The sequence below is a fragment of the Suillus clintonianus genome (genome assembly GCF_016758775.1).
Source record: "Suillus clintonianus strain FC179 chromosome Unknown DEU56scaffold_42, whole genome shotgun sequence".
NCBI lineage: Eukaryota > Fungi > Basidiomycota > Agaricomycetes > Boletales > Suillaceae > Suillus > Suillus clintonianus.
The window spans coordinates 256,961-277,781 of NW_024539266.1; the positions used below are offsets into that span (position 1 = coordinate 256,961).

A 20,821-nucleotide genomic window follows, 5' to 3' on the forward strand; every position below is an offset into this window, starting at 1 on the left:
GCAGGTCCCGAGACAACCGCTGACTCGAATGCGCGGGTTTGTTTGAAGCGTGGGTCCGGTAAAATGCGATAATGAGCACTTTGAAATTTATCACTCACTCCCACTTGTCTGGCTCGCTGAGAGCAAGCAAAAGGGACAGAATAGGGTCATGGCACACACTTGCATCGTGCGGAAACTTCAGGTTGGACCGAGTCACACCTTGCTTAGTCACCAAGCAGGATTGAACACGTCGACTTCGTTTTCTTATTTCCATTGAATCCAGAAGTATCAAGTTCAGCGTAAACTGTGGTCCTGGTCTTTATCGTTTGTTCCAGCACACTCTTATTTTCCTCACATCCCTCGCAATGGCTGACATTCTCGCCGAAATTCGAAAAATCCCGCCAGTGACGCGCTTTCTCGCTGCCTCGTCTCTCGGCATAACCATACCAGTCATTATGAAGCTCGTCCATCCCTACAGACTAATCTTTCTCTCAGAGGCTGTCATTTACAAATGGGAGGTGGGTCCTATGCTTGTTCTCATTATGTGGCGCATATCTGAGCCTAGAGCCTAACGGTCCTTGACATAAATCATAGTTCTGGAGATTGTACACAAGCTTCTTTCTCGGAAGTAAGCATCGTGTCAAGTATTGTTACGGACTATGTGACGATTTGCGAGCTAATTGCACGTTTCAGGCATGAATTTGAACTATATTTTTGAGCTTGCCATGCTCTAGTAAGTGCTATATGTCTTTCTCCCTTGATCGAGAACCTGACAACTCGTGTTTTAAAGCCGCAATTCGAACGCGCTTGAATCGACGCACTATGAGCGCCGTTCCTCCGACTACGCCTGGCAACTCTTTCTCGCTAGCCTCGCTCTGATCGTACGTCCATATTTCACTTGCGTCATGAATAACCTCACAATTCGCATTCTTCATTTATAGGGCGTGAACCGTCCCATCCAATCTTACTCGCATGCTCGCGCCTTGTTTCATACTCTCACCTACTTGATGTGTTCACTATCTCCGCCAGGCGCGCAAACGAGCATCATGGGGCTCATCACTATCCCTGTTGCATACTTCCCATATGCACTCTTGGGCATGGACCTCCTCACGGGCGGGACAAGTGCCGCTGCGCAGGGCGTGAGCGGGATGCTCATCGGTCACGCGTGGTGGTGGCTAGTCTGGGGGTCCGGCATTGGTACAGGTGGTGTCGAGCAGGGCATGTACGCAGGGTGGGGACGCGCTCCTGCATGGCTGAAGAGCTGGTTTGGCGAACGCGAAGAGTATGGACGTGCGGGTAGCAGGAGGGGTCCCGTTCAGGCGTTTGCACCGAGGCAACGTGCTGAGGAGGCTGCTGCTTCGGGGCGGGTGACGGGGCATAGCTGGGGGTCTGGACAGAGATTGGGGGACTCGTAGTTTGTGTGAGGAAGGGGTGCTTTAGTTGAACTTGGCCATTTTCTAACGTGCTGTGTTGTGGTAGCGTCGTTCTCATTTTGACCTCCTGGAGGTGGTCCATCCCTCCTAGATCTAGGCTTGGTTGCTCAACTTGCCATGTCCTTTCCTGTTGAACATCCTGACATGACTTGATTCATTATGACCTTTGCTAACCCCCACGTGTTATCTCAGTCTCCATTGTCGAGAGTATATCGACGTCGAAGGTGAAAGCTATCAGAAGTGCCGTCTTACATCGACGGTAAATTTCCTCCTTGACTTTACATAATATCACGGATCAATGTCGATGACGTAGTAACGCGCGGACCATGCCGGGGCCCGGCGGTAACCTTTTTTGTGTCGCCCAGAACAAGAGGTTATGGTCCATGGATTAAGATTGATAGTGCGACGTTCTTATCACTACATACTTACACACCCATGCATCGCTCATGGCCTTACAAACCCTGATAGCCCTCATCTTTGCCTTCACATCTACCGGGTCAAGGGAATCTGACCCAGAGAAGGGTCCGGAGACAGGCTTCAGTGACACTTCCAATGGAAACAGGAACTCGAGCGCTCGCATTCATAACGACGGAAGGGATGAGGCAGACGAGGACAGAGACATAGTCCAGGAAATGCACCTGGACCTGGACGTTGACGACGATGAGGACGGTTCTCCTCCAGATGGATCTGACTCAGGCCCGCAGACCGACCCGCTTCAGCTGTCTCCTCTCGATTCTCCCGAAAAACGCCCGTCGTTGTTTGCTCGGGCGAAGTCATTCGTGTTTCCGCCGTTATCGGATGATCTGTGCTATGCACCAAACTACCGGTACATTCCCCTCATAACCGGCATCGTGATACCATTCTCGATCTTGCTCGAGATTCCAGGACTCACTGGGCACTGGTACATCCGCACCGAGGATTACAGTACCGTCCAAACTCATCCTAACCCAGTCTTGTTGGATATTGGCCTCGCATTTAGCATGACTTGCGCTATCCTCGCTAATATATGTATCGTCCTAAGGTTTCTTGAGAAGCGGGTCATGACAATGACAATATTATGTATCGTGTTTCTGTCCATTCACGGTTTGTGCCTCGGTTCGAGCAAAGACGTGTATTAACTTGAGGTACAGATATTATCAATATCGTCGCTCTCATCATCTTTGGCGTTAGCCACCGACATAACGACGGGTTCACCTACGGTGAATCCTTCTGGATGACTATCTGCTCTACCGTCGTATCCGTCATCACGAATGTGACTCTTATAATAGACCTCATTATCACGCCCGACTTCAAGACAAGCGGTATGTATCCCGTCTCCTATTTTCTTCATTCATCCCTAACATGACACAGGCAGTGGTCTTACCCGCAAGCAGCGCACGCTGATGATCATGCTCATTATCCTATTTGCCTACATCGCATTTGGCTCGTTAATCAATTCATTCATGCTCTCTCTGAGCTTCATTAACGCACTTTACTTCACCGTCACAACAATCGAGACTATTGGCTTTGGCGACATCGTGCCCAATTCCACCGGATCAAGAATATTCATCTGCTTTTACGCTGCGCTTGGTATCGTGAATCTCGCAGTGGTAGTGGGTATGGTACAAGAGACGGTGAGGGAAGGGCTGCACGTCGGTTATCTGCGTCGCCTAAATGACATTCGAGAACGGCGACGTGCAACACGGCGGCGAAAGAATGCCGAAAAGCGATGGCGTTCAGCCGTCATGTGGAGATTGCGAGACAAAGGTGCAAAGGTGTGGGTTCGCAAATACCGTTCAACATCCAACTCGCTCTGGGCCAAGGTGAAGAGAAGGTTTTTCAGCGCTACAGACAAGATTCCGCACCCTTTGGATCGTTCCCGGGGAATGCGTCTGAACCTCGAGGCGCTCACTCATCTTGAGTTGAGAGAGGCAGCTATGGAGGCGGGCGTTCCACTTGACACACTGCTCCCACCACAGTTTTACGAAGCCCAGATGCAAAACGATGACGATGGCAATGGTGATGACTTGGAGGTAGTGTGTTTTTTCTGCCTTTTTTGATGTGGTACTCATTACGGGCCAAGATTACAAACCCATACCCCGCCTTGTCCGTTCCGCATTCAGTGTATGGTACGAATGTGCGGCGCGGCGCCCATCAAATGCTAACACACCAGCGGCTTGGCGCCATGGCAGCGCTACTCACGAGATTTGCGGTTAGGGTTTCCTTGACACATGAAGGACCTATACCTATACCGCAGGCCACTGTTGGCGACGTCAAAAGTCCTACCGAAGACAATGGACGTGACTTGAATTTCGACGGGTCAGTTGGAAGCTCGACAACGCTTGCAACGACCTCGAGCAGCGACGATATCAATGTAGCTTACGACTCAATGGTCGCGAGCAAGGAGAAGCACGCTCTTTTGATTCGCTCGTCACTTGCATGGACATTGTTTGTTGTGTTCTGGTTGGTGAGTTGGGTTGCGATGTTGACTTGGCCTTCGTTTGCATCTTGGTTCCCGTGTATTGAGCGATCTGACAAACGCCGTAGGTTGGCTCTGCAATATTTAGCCAGACAGAAGGCTGGTCATATGGCACGTCAATATATTTCTGTAAGCTTTTCGCGTCCTCAAAATGTCTGATCTTGACTTCTAATGTCATGTTCAGGTTTTGTTGCGTTCACGACGATCGGGTACGGTGACCCCGCGCCCAGGACGCCTGCAGGGCGATCTGTGTTTGTTGTGTGGGCCCTGCTCGGCGTCGCTACCGTGACCGTCTTGGTTTCTGGTGCGTACTTGTCCTTTCTGTAAAAACCCTTCGCTGACTGCACCTTGATTTTCGGTTCCCTCCAATTGCGTGCATATTCTTCGTCATTCTGACGCACGCACCTTTAAATCTCTATTACTTCGATGTGGCGTTCGATCGCAGTCGCCTCCGAGGCCTATTCCAAGCGTTACAAGGTGATGCTTCAAAGTGACTCTTTCGAGCGAGCCGTCACGTCGTACCGTAGTCGCACGAAAAAGATGTATATCACGAGGACCCAATCTTTGACCCAGTCTGAACCTCAACCTCAAGTCCAAAGCCCAACCCGGATCCGGACTCAATCACTGACTCCAGCCTCTCCAAATGTCCGCTTCCAACCCCACGTCTATTCTCCAGGTTCCCAACCACGCACCACATTTCTTTCTGAGCCAAACGACGAAGGCGGCGAGGGAAGCCAGCGACCGCAAGACACGGCAATGAACGCACCAGATCCAGATCCAAATCTGCGTGCGCAGGACTTGCTCGAGACACTCCCACGACACGTCTTAGACGAGGCACGTTCGTTCCAGGAGTACATGCGCTATCTGGGGAACAGTAGTAGCGGTACAAACGCATACGTGAATGAGCGGCTGAAGGCGCTCCTGGACGATGTGGTTGGCGTGGATGGCATAAGGGAGGGCGTGAAAATGGATATATTGAGGGATAGGGATACTAGGCGGGTGAGTCGGCATTGTCCCTTACCGCCATGAGTTGTGGAATTGACTTTTGAACTTTTCAGACGCTCGTCACGTTGAGCATTGAGAGTGAGTCTCCATTCACTTATTCACTCCTAGCGCTTTCAATTGACTGTTGGATGCAGAATCTTTGATGGAGCTTATGATCATTGCGGAAGAGGCGATTGCGGCGATGAACGAGCGTGACCGTGTCGCTGCGGCTTTGGGTAAGGGGCGGGAAGACACTGATGAGGTCGAATAACGGCCAATGCTGTTCAAGGCAGCAAATAACGTTGATGGCGCTCTCATGGACCTTTTTAGGCCGGGCTTATTGGACATGGCTCACTGTACACCTTATATCGCCGTTCTTTCCTTGCCTACGACATGTATTATTCCGAATACCCGACACTCTCGTTAATGTGCGACGCTCATTTGTCGTTTTCCTTCAGTATTCTCTCCGATACTGAGGGTACTTCCAGTCATTTACAGCTATTCCCCTCATACTGACTTACCCATAGACTACTCCTACCTGTATCTATCATCACAATATAAAGTCTTCTATCCTAGACTGAGGACTAATCCTACCCCTATCTCTGAGGTATTCGTCAGGACTGGGGCGCAATCAACGAGCTTGGAAGTCTCAAGCGTATACTGCAGACCTTGAGGATGAAAACCTCCCAGGGAGAGATTTTGGTACGCCGTCGAACCTTCTATCTCCAATACTCAGATTGTTGAACACTCACCATCGGAACTAAGTGCCTGTGCACCAATGCCGCCACCGCCATCGTCCAATAAAATCTCTTGATCCCTAATCTACTGGCGTCCAGTTCGAGCGCGAGTCTGAGATCCGTGCTACGATATAGTACGGCACTTACTACTGATCCCCTCGATGCTCGTACTAAGCTCTCATCTTGGATCACACTGACATCTCCTCAGACGCCCTTTGAAGAAAATCTGGACGAGGCCGGCAACGCGATACTAGCACAAGGGGTCAAGCTTCAACTTCGCAACCACTTAGCTGAGGTTACCTTTGCCCGACGCGTCCTCCCAGAAGACCGACACATACTCCTCGAAGAATCGGTCCACGACGTTGCTTCAGTCTACAGTCTAGGCAACTGCGAACTGCATCGCGCAGATCTGCAAAGTCACTTTAGGATTGGCACCAAAGCTTGAGGCGTGTCTCGAGGCAGACACAAAGGATATCATAGCTGTTGAGGCTAAAACTGGTGAGCATATATACGATCATCAGAGATTTGTGTTAACCACCAGCCAGCTGAAAAAACAGGCACGTGTCCTGCATGGGTCCCTTCCTCAGTTCCATGTCAACCTAAGAAGCACTCCATCGTCAATATTCTCGAGATAGTGCCTATCAAGGCAGCAGTGTCAGATGGGATGAAAACCACAGATTGGCATGGGTGTAATACAGAGTTGACTCGCCTCTCATGATGTCTACAATATTTAAGCTGGAATAACCGGCGGTTCGGTGACTATTGCGTCCAGCCCGTCATGCTATGCTGACGCGCGTTTTTGCCGTTGGTCTGTACCGATGATTTGAATAATTCGCGTCATTTGATATCGTTGCTCTGCGTTCTCCTATTTCCTTGCGCGCACTGCACTATGGCGCTCTGCAGACAAGATTTTCTAGCGATACGACGGATTCGAATTCATCGCCACTTCAGACGGTGGTGATCTCCGTGTCAATCATGATGTATTTATGTTTGGTGCGAATACAGCTTCCGCAGAAGATGGTATCTATCTGTTGGACGTGCACGAACGACTATTCTCGACCTCCGCACTGACCCCTTCGCTCACGGTCAATTATATACAGCGTTATCGAGAGTAACTTAGGACACGGAGAGACTCGCTATCCTTATTTACGGAGACGAACGAAGAACAAGATTCTGCAAACATGTATTTTCCGAGTTATTATTTTGAACGCAATGCTGCAACTGCCGACGGAGTCCTTGTATATATAATATTCAAGTGTTCGTGACAATGACAGCGATTGACACAAACGCCTGATTGTAGGTAGCTGATCGTTTAAAATCGATATTGTTTTAGATCTTGATATTTATCCCCTTCTGCACTCCCATCGCGCCATCCTTTCAGTTCTGGTCCCAGAACCCTAGCACGACATGCAGGCACCGTGATAATCAGCGACCAACGACTTCATCACTTTTGACCATCCTCTCAAGCATGTCACTGGCCACCGTCCTAAGCTCTTTCACAGCAACGGCGACCCCCTCTCCCCGCTCTCCCTGCTCTGTGTCTCTGCTCTCCAGTGTTTCGAGAGTATAGTCCACATCTCTGATGAGCTGCTGGAGTTCAAACGTCAAAGCAACCCGCATGTACTTTTTCGTGCCTTCCACAAGGACGGGAAGGAGCTCGAAACAATGTATGTCGTCAATTACGGGGCATGCATACCTCCATGCACTGCTCATCATGTACCACCACTGCTTCTCTGTGATAGACTCGAGCGATGTGGGCGACCACTGTTCAGGTGCAATTCGGAGGAGGATGCCAGCTAGGTGAAATCCATGCTGCATGAAGCGGGAAACGTCAATCATGCTAATGCACTGATCTATATGGTGATCCCCAGCCAAATGGGAATGTCAGTTGGGATTCCTCGCGAGGGCAAAAACCAGTTCGACATAGCACGCATCGCGGCGATCATCGAAAATGAGGGCAGGGCCAGCATCGGCAGGTGTTGCACCTCGTCGCGGACAAATCGCGGTCAGAATAGCGGGGGAGAGCTTTTTCAAAACCATGTCCCGTAAGCTTGCATCATCAATGCCATCGATTGATACCATTTCTTGTCGGACACTGTGAACAGCGCGAAGAGCGGCGTGACGTAAATTGTTAGGCATGTTACCGTCCATGCAGGCAATGAGGCTCTCGATGAACATATGCTGTTTAGCGGGGCCGCAGCGAGCTCCCATGGCATGCAATAGCAAAAGGATGTCATGTGCTGGCTTGTGATTGAAGGAATGAATGTAGTAGAGGCAGTCCACTAGCCAGTCGAAATCTTCTGGCGAGTGAGAATCACCTTGCCAAAACGGGGTATACCATAATCACCTGGGTATCCCAATAAGTAAGCCTTATTAGGCTGTGCGCTTACGTGTCTTGCCCACGCTTGTTTGGCTCAACAACGATGTTTCCCCAACACCAGCGTTAAATAACGCCCTAAATAATGTAGGTACTTAGGGTATTTGACTGTCCCGCCGCTTACAGGACGTGCCTTCCCCCGGCAATGTCCGTAGCGCCTCCCGCCCATTGCGAGTATTAGTAATCCCGAGCGTTTACTCCTCCCCGACGTCTGTGTGTATTCCCACGCACTCCAGCACTATCTGTCATAGCGCTACACAGTGAGCGGCACCCAACGACACCCAACGCCATCTGCCTTTGCCAGTGCTGGCCGCCATTATCAGCCTCCACCTACCCACGGACTCCAGCACTCTCTTCATAGCGCTACGCAGTGCACGACATCCAACAACACTCAACGCCCATCCCGCCCCATCAGCACATAGCCTGCCTCTGCCAGCACTGGTTGTCGTTATCGGCCTCCAGCCTCCAGCTCCAACGTCGTTATCGGCTTCCAGCCTCCAGCTCCAAACCACTGGAAAATCGTTTCGGAAGTCTGCGCTCTTCCCTTGCCTTGTGGTTGCAACATGTCTGTCCCCTTCCCTCATGGTTGCAACGTGGAGGCTTGTATTTATGCTTACGCTTGCCGCTGCTTACTCTGCCCTTGTTCCAGTACCCTCACCTGATTGATAGCGCCCTCGTAGCATTGGTGAGTGGCTGTTTGTCTACGGCACTGCTGAAGCTGAAGTTATCACAAGGCACCGCATGTCTCGTTCACAGAGGTCGACAAAAATCAATGGTCTGTCAAAATCAGCTATCAAGCATGGTTTCAGGCGCACACAGCGTACTTCGGGCGTTCTTACTGCGGCAACTCAAAAGGCACGCAAGGATGCTGTTGACGCTAGGCGTATGTCTGATCTTCGAGGTATGTTTCAATCATTGTCCAACTACTGGAGCTAATGGCGACTTAGAGTTATCCGCGGCGGACCGAGAGAATGTGGAGAGCATGATTGCGGACAGTGATATGATTTCGTACGACGACAGCATACCATGGGTGCCGGCACCAGGCGATGAGGGACTTGACCTCAGCCATGAAGGTGGCGAATACGAGGCTCTTCAAGGGCTATCTCGTACAATGGCAGACCTATCAGGATTGTAGGATTATTTCTTTGTTTGTATATACGCACTGATTATTCTACTGTCAGCCGCTATGTGGACCCTAGGACTCGACATGATCGCATCGAGCTTCAAACCAGCCATTGGGATATGCAAATGGACCGGCTTGTTAACGCCTACCTAGACTACCGATCTCGTGATTCTGGCGACGGCATGCCTTCGTTAGCATCTGTTGTATCGAATGAAGACCCTTCTCTCAACGCTGTCCCGGTACTCACCAACATTGAGCTCATCGACACTTTCTGTAGGTCCTATTGTTGTCGCCACTCATAGTTACTTAAATTCAGCTGGTAGTTCGTCGCCAAGATTCATTCCAAGCATCATCGTCTCATAGGTACCCCAACGAAACATTGATTTACCATGGTTATCTTGGTTGCGCTTCCCTATATCCCACTGTTGCTATCAGTCTTCGTACCCTTGCAGCCTATCGGCAGGCTCACCGGACTTGTCCGCGGTTCAGCCTTCAGGCGCAGTGCAAAATGCTGTGCCACTTACATGATGTTCGTATATAGCTTACTCATCGTTTATCGAAATTCAACCCATTCTTCAGATGCCGTATCGACCGTATCTCCGTGCTCAATTTTCTGCTGTCTATGATGCGTTTCTCGAAATTCTTCATCGGGTTGATGTATTACTAAAGCAGGCACTCAAGCACGACACCCCCAACTGGAGGCTGTTGAATGCGTGTCCGCCGTGTACCTACAAACTGCAAGATGAGCCATCGCTCCAATTCGAATGGTTCGCCACCATTGACGGCAATAATAGCCTTAAGCGCTGGGCGTCTCATAACTCTGTGTCTCGTGATGACTCTCGTCAGCCAAGAACAGACTACTGGATTGGTCGCGATGTAGTCGACAAATTCAAGGACGAAGTCAGGTCAAGAACAGTGGGTGTTTGCTGATTTGTAAGTATGCAAAATAACCTTTTGACCAGGCACTCGACAAGAATGACGGTGTCGATGACTGGGAAGATATACCCAACGATGGAGTCCCCGGCGAGATACCTTTCCATTGCACTGCACGTTGGCGGAACGCGGGACCTGAACAGCGCAAGAAGATGTTCTCGGTCTTTGATGAATCCGGCATATTTGTTGCTGCATGCCGCCACCAATTTGTCCTACTGGCTTGCGATATGATTCGCAGCGGAGAATTGTAAGTCCCGACGGCACCGGCACCATATGCTAGAGGCTAATCATTTTTAGAGCGAAATATCCGCTCGCGATCCTAGACCACCTAATGACTGTATATGGGGAGAATGGCTCGTGCGCTTACGACATCGGTTGCGCATTCTCGAAGACGTTGAGCACCAGTTCTTTGGGTCCGCGTGTGTGTGCACTCGGTCTACGCATGATGGTGGGTGCCTTCCACGGACATGCACACAACCGCAAGTGCCAATTAGACTGGCACCCCATGTATATCAGTGGGACTGGCCACACCGAAGGTGAAGGATGCGAACACATTTTCTCGTCATCGAACGAGCTCGCACGGAGTACGCGACACGCTAGTCGTTTCCATCGGCATCAATCTATCGAGGAACATTTTAGTTTCTGGGACGCGGATAAATATGCTGCCCTGAGTGAGTGATTTAGTTTCATTGTGTCATGATTCTCAACGCTCTTTCTAAGGCAATTTCCTGTACAATCACTACCGAGAAGCAGTTCACGTCATTCGAACCCTACAAGCCGAGCTTTCCGTCATCAAACGCGAGTTGTATATCGACGATGCTGACTTCGCAAAGTTCTATGATGAAGAAAAGTTGTACCTCGAAGGACTGAAACAACCGCCAATCCGAGATCGCCTTTGCATTCGATATGTCGAAGTTCTTGATGACCTCGACTCGTGCCGGTAAGTACTCGTCCAATCTATCAATATTTTGCCAAGCTTAAATTACAGGAACGAATGGAACACCGCTCGATCAACTGCCAACAATGCGCTTACCACCGTGAGAGTGGGTAATTTTGAAGAGATTAGTGCTGCCCTTACCACTGCTCGCATCCGTGTTGACGCTGCTTACGGAAAGTTGCAAAATGCAGAAGCCTTAGTGGCGCACATGGAGATTCAACTTCGTGTTGAGGAGCGCTGGGCTGTCGGGTGTCCCGAGTACATGCAGTACAAAGAAGAAGCAACACTAGGCAAGTACCGAACGGCATTGAACGAGCTCGAACGCCTTGTCGTTATGAGGCTTTTCGAGCTCTCAAAGCTTTCTTTATCAGGGACAGGTTTTAGTTCCGTCTCGTTCTGTTTATTTATTTATTTATTTTGTTTTCTTAGGGTATAAACTACGTCAGCAAATTGGGAAGGCGCTGCAGCGCCGTTCGGAGGCAATTCGAAATGCCATCAACCGGTACAATACCCAAGCTGTCGCACTTAACCCCCCTCGGCCAAAGTTGTCCTGGAAAGACATCGCAGAGTACAGCTTCTTAGGGGAATTCGATTTGTTGCGTCATTCCCGCACAGATGTCAGGGAACAGGACTGGACAAAACCCGCTCACCGCGAAGCCACCACAAAATATTTCAAACTGTTGCGTGCTCAGGAAGAGGTATCTCGTCTCAACGTCGAAATCCGTCGATTGCGTACGTTCATCCACGATGAGGAAACGGAGACGAAGAAAGTCATTGAAGGCCTTCGATCATCTCATCTCCTCGCGTCTGAGCTACACCGACAATGGCGAAGTCGTTCAGCCATCAATGCATTCCACATTTTCCGTCTTAATCAAATTGAAGCCCTCCCAGGATTCTCGGGTGTGCGTGGCGTCGGAGTACATTCACGCATAGATTCAGATGTGGATGACATCATTGCTTCTGAGTATGCAGATGCGGACATTATACAGCAGGAGGAGCATGCGGACGAGATGGAGAGTATGGCCAGGTATCTTGATTCCGTGGCGGACTGATACATTCTATGATAGCTTGTAGTTCTGACTTGTATTATCTGTGACGAGCTAATGAGAACTGGCAACTCGCCAACATACTCCCTTCATCTGAATCCTGTCAGTGGTACTTGACTTAGGGGCATGTCGTGCCTCTTAACGACTGTGGTTTGAATGCAATATGCTACCATCCGCTACTTTGGACATGTTCTACCTGTAGTACTGTATATTCTACCACCTGCTACTTTGGACATGTTCTACCTAGTCCTCCGAGTCTGACTATACCATAACGCATGTGTTACCATCTGCTACTTTGGACATGTTCTAGCTAAAATCTACAACATATTCTACCATCCGCTACTTTGGACATGTTCTACCTGTAGTACTGTATATTCTACCACCCGCTACTTTGGACATGTTCTACCTAGTCCTCCAAGTCTGACTATACCATAACGCATATGCTACCATCTGCTACTTTGGACATGTTCGAGCCGAGATCTAGAGCATATTGTACCATCCGCTACTTTGGACATGTTCTTTCCACCAATCTGCTACTTTGGACATGTTCTACTGCATATTGTACCATCCGCTACTTTGGACATGTTCTACCCAATACTAACATCCGACGCTCACTTGCATTTGAGTTGAGTATTAATGCATCCCAGTCCAGTAGTAGCACCATCGTGTACAAACGTACATCTACTATTTTAATCTTTAGTTCGGCTCTCAATCTCATACCTCAAAGTTCATTTTCTTCACTACCACATCTCAACCTCAAGCTCAACACTACAAACCACGCCGGGTCATGGCACTATCATTTTCAGTGCAGAACTTAGCGGCGCTGTATATTTCTGCTTTTGCTGAAAGTTACAGCAATTCTGAACGTCAGGCAGCAGCCCGTGCACTGCTTCGACACGATGTCCATCTTGACGGAACTCACTACCACACCAGGAAGCCAGGCGGCCTTCACCCGTCATATGCGGCCTTCAACTCTTTTCCTATAACAAAGCAACATTCTCTCACTTGTGAGGAGTTGGTCGAAGCCTCATTGCAAGATGTCTTCGATTCGGTATGTGCTCACTTCATGTTTCTTACAGATTCAATCAATTACTCCTGCAGATTGCTATGCAGGACCGTCTCAACGGAGGAATCTCGGTACTGATTCGTTGCCCAGGTTTCAACACCAACACTGCACTCTCTCCAGGGGATGTGGCAGTTGATTTATACATCACCCCGCGAGAGCTGCAGGAGAACTCTGCACGTATTGGAGGAGATATTGCAGTCTTAGTTCAAGCGTTTTGCGAAGAATTTGTTGTTCCTCACATGGAACGATTCATGAAGCGCTGTCAAATCGAAGGTGTCAAGCCACCGCATCGTTGTAAGTCATTTTCATATTTTTGTTCTCTCATACACATATTCTCATGGAATGTTACAGTTGTTTCAGTGCGGGTTAATCTCAGTGGCCCGCCGCACCTTCCAGCACCCAGTGTTGCAACAGGGGCACATATCCAGTGCTCAGGCTATCCGGAATCGCTTCTTGGTTTAGCACCAAGTGGCACCCCAACTAAGACCCCGGAAATCACGGTTCTCAGTACTGCGCCTAACAGCGCACAACGGCGTCTACGACGTCAAAACAGTCTATTCAAATACCTACACCCCCTGAAGCAGAAAATAACAACTCCTTCAATAATCGTCTCGACAATGGCAACAGGAAAAGGACGCGGTACAGGCAACTTAATCTCCCGCGCCCCTACACCTACGCCCATTAGCTCTATGGCTAAAACTCGCTCCTCTGCTCGTAATACAGTCTCTCTATTGCTCACAAAGGAGGAAATCATGCAGCAGGATTTCGATGTTATGGATATAAAAAGCGGAAAAACCTTCTTAGAGAAATCGTCATTCAGACCTGCAGGCGAGCCGCTTTCCCCAGCCAGTCTTTTGCTGACAATATTACACATAACACAATACCCGGGAATCCCTCGCATCGTCAACGAAGGCCTAAGGGCGCTATTCCTGATCTTAGAAGACGACCTTCTAAACACGCCAGCGGATCTCCCAGTCCATTCACAACAGTTCTCAGAATCCTTAACTAACAGTCTCACTGCCCATGTCATCGCAGCAATTTCGCCTCAGATAGCAGCCGTCCTAACGGCCTCAGAGCTAATCAAGACAAAAGCAGAAGAATTAGCGCAAATGAAATCAACACTGATGGATTCTCAAGACTCTCCTAATGCGGCAGAGGAAGCAGCAAAACGCGCAGAACATGCGGCTGATGCAGTGCTCAATAGCTTATCGGAGGTAAAAAACACCATGGATTTATTAACCCCCTCCCTTAGTGCCACCCAAGACAGCATCAACAACATGCCCACGCCAACTCAACCAGGCTCCACTCAACCAGGACTAACGAAATCCTACAGCGCCGCCGTGCAACAACAAACCACCCCGTCGGCTCCAGTCTCGGCAGCGCTAATACGCGCAGTAACCAGAGAACGTCAAATTCTATTCGACCCTGCACCAGGGAAAATCCTATTCGCCCCCGACATCAGCCCAGCAGAAATAGCGACTAAGATGAACACAGCGTTCTCAGTGGTACAGACAGACGACTCTCCTTCCACCCAAGTCAAGGCCACAATCAAACTACGCAACAGAGGCCTCATAGTGGAATTAACCTCTACAGCAGCAGCAAACTGGATCCGCCTCCCAGAAAATCGACTCAGGATCATCGAGGCACTTAATATACCGGCATCAATCAAGGAACGACGATTCTCCATCATCGTACCATTCTTGCAAACCTCTTCCGAAATAGAAGACCCTGACTGGCTACGCCTTGTAGAAGAGGAAAACGACCTCAGCAAAGGCGCAATAGAATCAGCACAATGGATAAAACCAAGGCTAAGACGTGCACCTAACCAAAGGGTCGCTCACGCTATCCTCCATTTTACAGACTCAAATGCAGCCAACGTTGCTTTGCGAGACGGTCTTTACATCAACAAAGAAAAACTCCACCCCCGCAAGGATAAAAAGGAACCCGTGCGATGCGTCAAATGTCAATTATGGGGCCACATAGCCAGAGATTGCAACGCACCTCGCGACACGTGCGGAACATGCGGCAACAACCACCGCACTAGTGAATGTCATGCGTACAAAACTTTTTACTGCGTCAGTTGCGACTCAAACGACCACGCCAGCTGGAATAGAAGCTGTCCAGAATTCGAGAATCGATGCGCAGGTATCGACACTAAACATCCGGAGAATTCAATGCCATACTTCCCCAACAACGATGACTGGACTCAAGTCTCCCTACCACCAAAACCAGCCCCATATTGCAGACCGACTCCACAACCATCACTAAACCCGCCCAAGCCTACCTTCCGTCAGACAAATCTAGCGTTCGGAACGCAACATCAGACCAGAGAAGCCCAAGGACCCTCAAGAGGCTCATTTTATCGACCCAGAGGAGCTCCCACTCACGCCAGACACAACAGCACACGCGCATTCTCCCCATCAGGCCCAAACTCTATCCCCTCCACAATCGGTTGGGGCGACCACGTACCAACAAACATCAAATCTACTAACACCACACAGACTCCACCATCATCGACGCTCGTCCCCCCTCTCACTCAAGAACCAGCACCCACTTCCTCCGACGCCATCACCCCCACCCCCTCCAACGACGCCACCTCCTCCTCCTCAAGATCACCGACCCCACGGATCCATACCCCCAGTAATGTCTGAACAACATACCGAACAAACGACCAGATTACGTATTTGGCAACAAAACCTCAATACGTCGCTCATCGCTCAACATTCCCTACTTAACGGTCCCATCGCCCGCGATTGGGACGTATTAGCGCTTCAAGAACCGCACATTAACACTATGAAAAACACCATCTCATCTCCCCACTTCCACGCTATTTATCCTACCACTCGATTCTCCTCCCCAGACACTAAATCACGCTCAGTCACGTTAATCTCCAAATCATTCGACACTAACTCATGGCAACAAGTACCCTTCCCCTCACCAGACATCGTCGTCATTCAATTCCGCGGACCTTTTGGACGATGTACCATTATCAATATGTATAACGACTGCATCCACACGAAGACGCAAGAAGAATTAGCCTCATTTCTAGATCGTGAAGCTACGCGCTTAAGACCATCAGCTGAAGACCACATCATTTGGCTCGGGGATTTCAATCGCCATCACCCTCTTTGGGATGACGACTGCAATACGCATCTCTTTACTAATCGATATCTAGACGCAGCGCAACCCCTCCTTGATTTACTCGCGGACCATAACATGATTATGATGCTACCAAAAGGACTACCAACGCTGCAACTATCCACCACCAAAAAGTGGTCTCGTCCAGACAACGTCTTTTGCACTGACCACACAGGAGACTCTTTCATTAGCTGCTCCACGAATCCAGCGCTAAGAGGCCCGGCAACAGACCATATCCCGATCCTCAGCATCCTCGAACTCGCCGTCCCTCAAGCAACGAAGGAAACAAAACATAACTACCGCGAAGTCGACTGGGAGAAATTCAACGAGCAGCTCGAAATTGAACTGGCTAAGATTCCCGCACCTCAGCCACTTGTATCTGACGCAGTATTTCAGAAGGCCGCCCATGACTTGACTACCACCATTCAAGACTTGGTTAGACGGCTCGTGCCCACGTCGAAACCCAATCCCCACGCCAAACATTGGTGGAATCACGATCTAACGAAGATGAGACGCGAAGTAGCAAAGTTAAGTCATTTATCCTACCGATTTCGAGACGCTCCTCTCCACCCTAGCCACAACGATCACCGCGTCAAACACAATCAATATTCCGAGCTGATTAAGAAGACCAAGAAAGAACACTGGGTAGCCTGGTTGGAGGACATCAAAGGTAACGAAATTTGGGTCGCAAGCAGATACTTAACAGACGCCTCTGGGGATGGAGGCATGTCCCGCATCCCGACACTGAACAAACCCGGAGGCGGGACAGCAGAAACTAACGAAGAGAAGAGCGCTGCGTTAGCGCACGCCTTCTTTCCCCCCGCCCCCAGCCACGTCATCCGTCCCACTGGACCCAATCTACCCGGAAGCCGTCCCCACACCAGCGCCAATCACAGCAGATCAAATCAAGAGAAGCATCTCGAAACTAGGGCCCTACAAAGCCCCAGGTCCTGATGGACTATGCAATATTATTTTTATTCGCTGCGCCTCCTTGCTAATACCCTATCTACTCCCCATATTTAGAGCAGTCTACACCCTCAAGACCTATTATGCCCCGTGGAGGGACTTCACGACCGTGGTACTGCGCAAACCCGGGAAACCAGACTACTCAGTAACCAAAGCTTACCGCCCGATCGCACTCCTCAACACTACCTGCAAATTATTAACAGCAGTAGTCGCCGACCAGCTAACCTTCGTACTAGAACACTACAACCTCTTACCCAACACCCACTTTGGGGGCCGCCCAGGTCGTTCGACATCCGACTCACTTCATCTTCTCGAAGCCACCGTTAAAGACGCATGGCGCCAGGGTAAAGTAGTTTCTGCTTTATTCTTAGATATCGAAGGGGCCTTTCCAAATGCAGTCACTGATCGATTACTTCACAACATGCGTAGCCGCAAACTCCCAGACTCACTAATCGGATTTACGGAACGTCTTCTATTCGGACGACGCACGCAATTGAAATTTGACGGTCACCTATCGGAATGGATTCCGATTTCCAATGGCATCGGGCAGGGCGACCCGCTCTCTATGATCCTTTATATTATTTATGACTCCGACTTAGTTGACATCGCCATCGGACACGAGAAAAACGAACGCACCCTCGCATTCGTCGACGACACCGCGTTCTTGGCCATCGGCAAATCCTTCCACGAAACGCACGTCACCCTCAAGAGTATGCTAGAGAGAACCGGTGGGGGCTATGACTGGGCGCTAGACCACAATTCCAAGTTTGAGACGTCGAAATTCGCGTTAGTAGACTTTTCCATGAATTCCACTAAAGAACGTCCGCCACTCGTCACGCGAGGCACTACGATAACTCCAACATCCACGCACAAATTCCTTGGAGTTATACTGGACCAAGCGCTCAGATGGCAACCTCACATCGCATACGCTATCGCAAAAGGCACCGCATACATATTCCAGCTACGTCGCCTCTCATCTACTTCCACTGGTATCCCTATGTCACTGATGCGTCAGATATATCTCGCAGTCGCGATACCTAAGATGCTATACGCAGTCGACTTATGGTTCAAGCCTCTATTCATCGGCAACTCAGACACGAAACAGAAGGGTTCCATTGGAGTAGCGAAACGCATGGGACGAGTCCAACGAATTGCCGCGCTAAGTATCACGGGTGCTATGCGTTCAACAGCTACTGACACTTTAGAAGTTCACGCAAAACTACTCCCCATTGAACATCGCATGCAGAACCTGTGCTATCAAGCAGCAATCAGACTAGCCGCACACCCCCCATCTCACCCACTACACAACCCAGTACGCCGTGCAGCCAAGAGATTCGTCAGACGTCATCGCTCATCCCTACACCATCTCTACCGTGCCTCCGAATTCGACGTGGACACCATCGAAACCATTATCCATAGTCGCCGCCCTCCCAACACCTCATCACCATATTCCACCTCCATCGCTAACTCACGGGAAGACGCCATCAGAGATCACAACGAGAATCAGGACGAGATAAAAATCTACTGCGATGGATCGGGCCTGGACGGTAATGCGGGAGCAGCAGCAGCTCTGTTTCGCACAGGACGACCATTACCACGCACCCTCAGGTTTCACCTGGGCTCTCTGGACGAGCACACAGTCTATGAGGCGGAGGCGGTAGGTTTAACCCTAGCAGCGCAGTTACTAACGGAGGAGGAAGACATAGTATTTCCTGTATCGATCTACGTGGACAACCAGGCGACAATCAAAGCCGGTGATCTCTTCACTACCAAGCCCGGTCACTACCTGATCGACTACTTCCGCAGATCAATAGCCAAGTTGAAGAGAGCTAATAGAGGAGACATGAACTATGGGGTCGCCGTCAGGTGGATTTCGGGTCACGACGGAGTAGCGGGAAATGAGACGGCGGATGAAGAAGCAAAGAGAGCAGCATCGAGCAGCGCAGAGAATAGCCCACGCGAACTCCTTCCCCCATTCCTTCGCAAAGGGATACTGCCCAGCAGTATCTCCGCCCTGAAACAAGCACAGCGGCAAGAATCCACGGAACGATGGGCTCGTTTCTGGAGTCAATCACCACGCTACGAACACGCGACACGTATCGACTCACGCACCATCTCAGGCTCGTTCATCTCCCTCGTAAAGCACTTGCCGAAACGTCATATCGCCCTCGTTCTATGGTTACGAACGAATCATGTCTCCCTTAACTCCCATCTCCACCGTATAGGAAGAAGCCCCACTGCAAACTGTCCACATTGCGCAGGGACCATAGAGACGGTCAAACATTACTTGCTTGACTGCCCGCACTATGCTCGTGAACGCCTTATACTCGCGAACATACTCAAACGAAACGCCACCTCCATCTCATACCTGCTGAGTAACGCCAAAGCAATCAATCCGCTTATCAACTACGTGAACAGCACAGGCAGACTGAAATCCTCATTCGGTGAAGTACCTCCCCCCTCCTAATAAGCATTATAATGATCACAGCACAGACAGACGCATCACGCACAAACATACACGCCGCATCAACGAAGTTAACGACAAATCTTATATTTATATATTTAACAATCACTCGCCGCCGAAGGGAACCCGGACCTAACCTCCGGTATCACAAGGACCTCAGCCGGTAGAAAGAGGTAGAAAGATGTTAGAGGTTCATTCGCCGGGATCCTACACCGCGTGCCAGACGCATCCCCAACCCAACACACTTTATATCTTTACTGCCGCTCTCCCCAACTCCCTTCGTACACGATCGCTCCGGCGCTCCGAGTACATGTCACATCCACCAGATTCACGCCAGCAATAACACACCAACACGCACAGAACCCACAAGGTCCCGTGGAGTAGTAGATTAGGGCGTCTAAAACTGCCGGCAGGAACGGAGGACCGATGGTAACATCGGGGCATTCGCACATAATCTGAGACGCGGTGGGGAACACAGGTGTTCCCCTTTCCCCCTAGTTAGTATAGTCCTACATAGGGTAGAATACCCCAACAGGACTTGAATTTGAAAAAAAAAAAAAAAAAAAAAAAAAAAAAAAAAGGCTATCCGAAAGAGGCTTTCAAGAGGGAGCTCTCATTTGGATCAAAGGAACCATCATCATTGCCTGCTTCAGCTGCCATCCGTCATGCTACTGCTCCAGTGTCAACGGCTAAAGCCCCAGTGTCAAATTCCCGTCCAATGGCTCAAGCTGCCAGTCCTCGTGCTCCAGTGTCAACGGCTCCAGCTGCCAGTCCTCGTGATCCAGTGTCAACGGCACAAGCTGCCAGTCCTCGTACTCCAGTGTCAACGGCTCAAGCTGCCAGTCCTCGTGCTCCACTGTCAACGGCTCAAACCCCAGTGTCTAATGCCCATACAATGGCCCAAGCTACCAGTCCTCGTGGTCAGGGCCTTCGCCGCCGTCCTGCGGAAGCATTTCTCGCTAATCAGAGCTCGGTGATTCTTGAGCCCGTCATTTCGGGTCCACCGCTTATCAGTATTGGCCCGCACACAGATGCTATTCTTGATCGGTTTAAGCTGGGTGATGAAACCCTACTAAAGCTGCGCATTTTAATCAGCACCATTCGTAGCAGTCGGTGGGAAGAAAATTTGCGCTCGCCAAGATGGGACCTCAATTACGAGCAAGCATCTAAGCTCAATTGG

At 50.0% G+C, this 20,821-nt stretch overlaps 6 protein-coding genes across 6 annotated transcripts; 5 read left to right on the plus strand and 1 right to left on the minus strand.

Moving 5' to 3' along the window:
- Positions 1 to 153: 153 nt before the first annotated feature.
- DEU56DRAFT_807674 (Der1-like family-domain-containing protein) lies at positions 154 to 1,818 on the plus strand. The gene is made up of 7 exons (XM_041353404.1): positions 154 to 497; positions 574 to 607; positions 673 to 712; positions 770 to 860; positions 921 to 1,399; positions 1,459 to 1,671; positions 1,726 to 1,818. Exons 1-5 carry the CDS (start codon positions 345 to 347, stop codon positions 1,392 to 1,394), a joined length of 792 nt encoding a protein of 263 aa, XP_041207795.1. The 5' UTR covers positions 154 to 344; the 3' UTR covers positions 1,395 to 1,399; positions 1,459 to 1,671; positions 1,726 to 1,818.
- DEU56DRAFT_807679 (uncharacterized protein) lies at positions 1,785 to 5,527 on the plus strand. The gene is made up of 9 exons (XM_041353405.1): positions 1,785 to 2,495; positions 2,543 to 2,713; positions 2,763 to 3,424; positions 3,475 to 3,858; positions 3,939 to 3,999; positions 4,055 to 4,174; positions 4,316 to 4,869; positions 4,929 to 4,953; positions 5,010 to 5,527. Exons 1-9 carry the CDS (start codon positions 1,859 to 1,861, stop codon positions 5,123 to 5,125), a joined length of 2,730 nt encoding a protein of 909 aa, XP_041207796.1. The 5' UTR covers positions 1,785 to 1,858; the 3' UTR covers positions 5,126 to 5,527.
- A 1,489-nt stretch (positions 5,528 to 7,016) lies between these two features.
- DEU56DRAFT_901848 (uncharacterized protein) lies at positions 7,017 to 7,912 on the minus strand (the record flags this gene model as incomplete). Its single annotated transcript, XM_041356568.1, has 2 exons — positions 7,506 to 7,912; positions 7,017 to 7,403 (listed from the first exon to the last, which is right to left on the minus strand). The coding sequence occupies exons 1-2, from the start codon at positions 7,800 to 7,802 to the stop codon at positions 7,017 to 7,019; spliced, it is 684 nt and encodes a 227-aa protein (XP_041207797.1). The 5' UTR covers positions 7,803 to 7,912.
- Positions 7,913 to 9,210: 1,298 nt separating this feature from the next.
- On the plus strand, positions 9,211 to 12,013 carry DEU56DRAFT_949333 (uncharacterized protein; the record flags this gene model as incomplete). The annotated part of the gene is made up of 9 exons (XM_041359107.1): positions 9,211 to 9,368; positions 9,455 to 9,620; positions 9,671 to 10,006; positions 10,054 to 10,271; positions 10,322 to 10,695; positions 10,745 to 10,964; positions 11,091 to 11,338; positions 11,391 to 11,878; positions 11,927 to 12,013. 9 exons carry the CDS (start codon positions 9,211 to 9,213, stop codon positions 12,011 to 12,013), a joined length of 2,295 nt encoding a protein of 764 aa, XP_041207798.1.
- Positions 12,014 to 12,794: 781 nt separating this feature from the next.
- On the plus strand, positions 12,795 to 13,276 carry DEU56DRAFT_737953 (uncharacterized protein; the record flags this gene model as incomplete). The annotated part of the gene is made up of 2 exons (XM_041348623.1): positions 12,795 to 13,058; positions 13,109 to 13,276. Coding segments are annotated over 2 exons (432 nt in total), but the record flags the coding sequence as incomplete, so codon positions are not given.
- Positions 13,277 to 14,350: 1,074 nt separating this feature from the next.
- DEU56DRAFT_737978 (uncharacterized protein) lies at positions 14,351 to 15,097 on the plus strand (the record flags this gene model as incomplete). The annotated part of the gene is made up of 1 exon (XM_041348628.1): positions 14,351 to 15,097. A coding segment is annotated over one exon (747 nt), but the record flags the coding sequence as incomplete, so codon positions are not given.
- Positions 15,098 to 20,821: the final 5,724 nt, after the last annotated feature.